General features: G+C 35.4%; 2 protein-coding genes across 2 annotated transcripts; one reads left to right on the top strand and one right to left on the bottom strand.

Annotated features, from left to right (window-relative positions):
* Window positions 1–378: 378 nt before the first annotated feature.
* LOC120159092 (probable NAD(P)H dehydrogenase (quinone) FQR1-like 1) lies at window positions 379–2,622 on the top strand. The gene is made up of 4 exons (XM_039169762.1): window positions 379–401; window positions 1,631–1,724; window positions 2,006–2,268; window positions 2,354–2,622. The coding sequence occupies exons 1-4, from the start codon at window positions 379–381 to the stop codon at window positions 2,583–2,585; spliced, it is 612 nt and encodes a 203-aa protein (XP_039025693.1). The 3' UTR covers window positions 2,586–2,622.
* Window positions 2,623–3,318: 696 nt separating this feature from the next.
* Window positions 3,319–4,800, bottom strand: LOC120159174 (transcription factor bHLH123-like). The gene is made up of 8 exons (XM_039169827.1): window positions 4,595–4,800; window positions 4,454–4,517; window positions 4,221–4,349; window positions 4,061–4,132; window positions 3,889–3,954; window positions 3,708–3,773; window positions 3,558–3,611; window positions 3,319–3,459 (listed from the first exon to the last, which is right to left on the bottom strand). Exons 1-8 carry the CDS (start codon window positions 4,798–4,800, stop codon window positions 3,319–3,321), a joined length of 798 nt encoding a protein of 265 aa, XP_039025758.1.
* Window positions 4,801–5,497: the final 697 nt, after the last annotated feature.

The following is a 5,497-nucleotide window of genomic DNA, read 5'->3' as shown; positions in this document are numbered from 1 at the left end:
ATTTAATAAAAAAGAAATTGAAATAAAAGTGAAGAATAGTAAATGCTTCCAGATAAGTAGTAAAGTACGCGGCATCATTAACTTTATGTGTAACGACCACATGCCTGATGAGCGTGACAACATCTCATCATTAAATCTCATATTATTGCTCAAGTTAAACCACCAACCGCAGTTTTAAAACCCATGCGTACGGCGTCGTTTTCGCTAATCACACAATTAGCAACTAATTAAATTAAACCCATCGTGCAACTATAAATACAGCTTCCCCGTTTTCCCACATTCGCCAACCATTGTTTTTCAGATAATAAAGAAGAAGAGCGATTTTTTTTTAAAAAAAAGAAGAGAATATTTTGATCGTGATTTCTGAGGAACTCGCCAATGGCAACCAAAGTGTATATTGTGTATGTGTTATTAATTCTATTTTCCGTCTTTTTTTATTAATTATTTTTGGTGTGAAATGTTGTTGATTGTGATGCTTGACTGATTTTCTTTACTTCGGATGGGCTTGAGATTTGTGAGTGTTTTTCTTTCTTCTTGTAGCTTTTATTTGATTTAACTTTTGAAATTAGTTCATCTGCTTTATTTTGACTCTGCTGAACTGGGTTTTTCTTTTCTGTATTTATAATTTAACAGAAAGTTTGGAGTTTCGGTTAATCTTTCAATAGTTAGGGTGAACAATTAGTTTCCTTTAATTGGAATTCCTGGACGTTGATTTAGAAACAACATTAGAAGTTATTGACATCAGTAGTTTTCTGTATTTATAAATTTCTTGGCGTCATTTCTAAACAACACCGGACATCATGTAAGCCCATGGCATGTTCTTTTTAGGAGTGATTAGTTCTATACTATGCAATTATTATTATTATGAACTAAATTTGCAGGTTTATACTTCTTGGTTCAGTATTTTAGTTATATTCTTATTTCCTAGTTTATGGCAGCATTAACCTTATAGCCCTGTGCCCTGTGTTAACTTATTGTGGATGAATAATGATGTAAGGTAATTGGTTCATAGTTTTTCTGTTTGTTTTGCCCCTTATATAGGTTCCTTTTCCATATTTTTTTCTCTGTCACAAATTTATCCAGGCATTGCTCTTCAAGCTCCCCCACTTTTTGAGTCATATTCCATTTATCCTGAAAATAGTTCTCAAAGTGTTGGTTTATGGGCCGGCACGCCAAGTTTAGAACTATAAGAGATTTCTTGTTTGAATGTTACGTTGATATTTTATGATTTCAACTCAGACTTCATCACTTGCTGATTGTTGGTTGATTGTAACTTGTTGTGATTCACAGTTTGTCGTGTGTTGAACTAAGTGGTCCAGTGGTGTCCGAAATTCAGTTTAAACTCTTTGACCATACTGTTTCATGATGATAACCAAAGACTTTGTTACCAGTCAAAATTCCGCCATAATGTATAATATAACTCATGAAAACTGGTACCTTCCTTTTTTTTTTACTTAGAAAAATACTTCTTGGTTTGGTCATGTTCTCTTTTTATTATTATATTTTTTATGATCCTTTTTCTCTGTTAATCTTAATTATGCTTTGTTCTTTTGTGAATATGGTGAACTCCTTTTATCAGATCGTTTTTGGGGGGATAAATTTTGATCAAATCTTCTCACTTACGTTATAGATACTATTCCATGTATGGACATGTGGAAAAACTTGCAGAGGAAATAGAGAAAGGTGCTGCATCTGTTGAAGGTGTTGAAGCCACACTATGGCAGGTAATAACGTGCACCATGCTGCTGTGGTAAAAAAACTGCTTTATTTATTTACGAATACGGAAAGGTTGGGAGTATTTTTATCTAGGAAATCATTATAAATATGATTTGTGTTTTCATTGAACCTCCTTGATTTGATTCATTGCCTTTAATTTGTTTAACCAAGTTTTGTTAAGCCCTGTTGTTTCATATTCATATCGATAAGCTTCCCAGGATTATTTGTTAAACAACATTTATAGAATTGAAAATTTAAATGAAGTAATTGTGGTATATATTCGGTACAGGTTCCCGAGACTCTATCGGAAGAGATCCTTGGAAAGATGAGCGCACCACCGAAAAGTGATGTACCGATTATTACACCACAAGATCTTGCCGAGGCTGATGGGTTTATTTTTGGCTTCCCAACAAGATTCGGAATGATGTCTGCCCAATTCAAAGCATTTATGGATGCAACTGGAGGTCTATGGAGAACTCAGCAACTTGCAGGAAAACCTGCCGGGATATTCTATAGCACCGGGTCTCAGGGTGGCGGACAAGAGACTACACCGTAAGCTCTTATATCAACATCATATAATAGATTTATGACATCAAGTTTTGTATGTAAATCTTTTTTTTCCCCAAATCAATCACAGGTTGACTGCAATCACTCAGCTTGTTCACCACGGGATGATATTCGTTCCCATCGGGTACAGCTTCGGTGCAGGGATGTTCGAGATGGAGCAAGTGAAAGGTGGAAGCCCTTATGGTGCAGGAACCTACGCCGGAGACGGATCAAGAATGCCATCCGAACTCGAGTTGGCACAAGCTTTCCACCAAGGGAAGTACATCGCCGGAATCACAAAGAAACTCAAGACAGCTGCCTGATTTCAATTTACTTACAAAAGAACCCCCACTATTTTGTACAGCTCAAATGCAAAATGATTGGAATTATGTTTTAATATTTTTTTGGTAAACTACATATTTAGTACTTAAACTATCTATTTTGATCCGTTTTAGTATCTAAAATTTTATTTTTTTATAAAAAAATTATATATAATATTTAGTTTTGTTTCATTTTAGTATCATACCGTTAAAAACTTGACGGAAGCTATCAATTTTGGTCTCCACTGAAAGTATTAAATGGATAAAAGAAATTACATATTTTTAAAAATATAAAATATTACTTGTTTTTACCTTCCAATAGAAGCTCCTCAATGTGACCACTCAAAAAGTACCAAAGCATGCCTTAGTTCTGTGGAGATTTAAGATTATTAAATAAATGGTAATAAACATTTAAAATCATAGTAGAAAAAAGAAAATATATTCATTAAAAAAGAGTTATTTTTTTTGGCTTCTTTTCGTTTTTTTTCCACTTTGGGACTTCACCTTTAAATGGTGACTTCTTTCATTCTTCCCCACAAAACAACTTGTCTAGGGTTTTGATTTCCCGATAAGAATATTCACTAACGGTTGCGAGAATCGGTTCCGTTTACTTACATATATCTTTCAGCAAGAATGGATCTAAAATTTTAGGTTAAGAATGAAATTATAAAATTTTAGGAGGACGAATTTCGTTGGTCCATCCTGTATATCAGACCCTTTTTCTCTTTTTCACTTTCTACCTGAGAGTTGCTCCAAATGTTGGTGTCCAGAAGTCAACAGGCGAGTCGTGTGTCAATGGAAATGCGCTGGACACCGGCACCAAGCATAGTTCTCGGCTTCTTAGATTCCCTTCAGGGTCATTGGATTTCTCAGGATCCTGTCGTTAATGCAATATAAAAAGTTTAATAATCAATTATGAAACTATAAGCTATATATATATATACCAAGAAAAATATAATGCTGTATTGGTAGTACCTGCTGGTATTGTATGGCAGCTTCGTTGTTTTCCATGTATGGGATACTTAAAGCCTAATACAAAACAAAACCTAGCTTGATCAGACTGTTAATTAACATTTTATGTTTTCTTGTAACAGGAATAACTAGTAGGTGTTGATGGGAACTTACACTGACTTGTTCATGGAGGAACTTTATGTATTCAATGGCTTCTGAGAGCACTGAGGCTGTATTAGTCTACGTATAATTAACAATATAATTAAAATTATCAAATTATGCTGATGAACTCTGATGAACAGTATTTGCTTAAGAAAGCAAAGCGAAAATTTAAATGGATGATCAGAAAACTCACTTTTCCGAAAGATGAAGCCAACTGTTGGAGTGCAGTGGTTCTGTCCTCCATCTTCTCTTTTCTCACCTATGATTTTCAATCAAAGCTATTGAATTTGAAAATAAAACAAAAAACAAGGGTTTCAAGGAAAATCAAATCCTGTTTGTGGAAAGTTTTATCAAGCTGATGGTACCTTAAAAGCTGGCATAGTTGATGGGGTTTCATTTCGTGGCCTTTTAGAAGTGGATTCGTTTCCACTTTTCTTCTGCCGACATTTACAAAAAAAATATTCCAAACCCTAATATAGAAAAATCTGATAGTAAAAGATTCTTCGAACAAGGTTTTTTTTTAACCTTTGGTTTTTCATCGAAGGTTCCCGTTGGAAACTGGGGTTGCAATGATGGGAAAACCCCAGGCTTAACATGATCAGCCATGGAAGCTGAAGATGGGTTCCAAAAAGGAGCATTGTTTGAGAAATGTAACTGCCTATATTGATAATTGGTCGAACTATTCTCATGAAACAATTGATCTAATCCTGTTTCTTGCTGCTGCTGCTGATGATGATGATAGTTGGCATTTGATGTACCCAGGTTAATAGGCTATGGTCTTGAAGCATGGAACTGAAACTAGACTCAGGCTTCTCCCCACGGCTATTTCAACAAAGACTAAAGCTTTAAACCAACAATTTCCAGTTTATCAAAGAATCAATATTTCAAGTATACTTACAGCAAAAGCTTGGTTCCAATCCATGGCTTGAAGAACCGAACTACCCAAAACCGATGAGACCGAATCCATTGAAGACCTTGCTGCAGCTGTTGTTTTGATATCAGCCATTTCAGTGGCCCAACCAAAGCTATTGTTTAACCCAGAAGATGAACCGGCTGTCCTCGATGAATCCCACCAATTTGTTCTTGTATTAAACTCATCTGCCATAGCCAAAGAAACTAAGCTGCTGCTGCCTTATGGTTGCTATTGTGAATTACTTTGTTTGAGATTTATGGTTGAATGAAATGATAGAAAATGATTCGGTGTGTAGAAACTGCTAACAACACAGTTTAAACCAGAAGTAAAGAGAGGTGAAAGGAAAGAAAATGTTGGCTATTAGATTGATCTAGCCCTTGACCAGAAGGTCTTCTTATATAGCCACATGCTTTTCTTAACGGGTTAACACTATAAGTTCAACCCAATAGAAAGTTGGCTTAACTGAATAAACTAACCTTAACAGAAACGGTTAGTAACTAACAACTCCAACTGACAATCCCTGTAGCTGACACCACTCTATTCTTAACAGTTTAAACCAGAAGTAAAGAGAGGTGAAATGAAAGAAAATGTAGGCTATTAGATTGATCTAGCCCTTGACCAGAAGGTCTTCTTATATAGCCACATGTTTTTCTTAACGGGTTAACACTATAAGTTCAACCCAATAGAAAGCTGGCTTAACTGAATAACTAACCTTAATAGAAACGGTTAGTAACTAACAGCTCCAGCTGGCAATCTCTCCAACTGGCATCACTCTATTCTTAACATTCACCCCGCTCTTCAACTTCTCCAAGTAAAATAAATTAAACCTTGTGCAGCTGAAGCCTTTGCAGTGAGACCACATTAAGCTTTTGACAAAATTCCTGAAACT

The sequence above is a fragment of the Hibiscus syriacus genome, unplaced genomic scaffold (genome assembly GCF_006381635.1).
Source record: "Hibiscus syriacus cultivar Baekdansim isolate YM2019G1 unplaced genomic scaffold, ASM638163v2 tig00111342_pilon, whole genome shotgun sequence".
Taxonomy (NCBI): domain Eukaryota; kingdom Viridiplantae; phylum Streptophyta; class Magnoliopsida; order Malvales; family Malvaceae; genus Hibiscus; species Hibiscus syriacus.
This window is presented reverse-complemented; position numbering and strand designations above follow the sequence as displayed.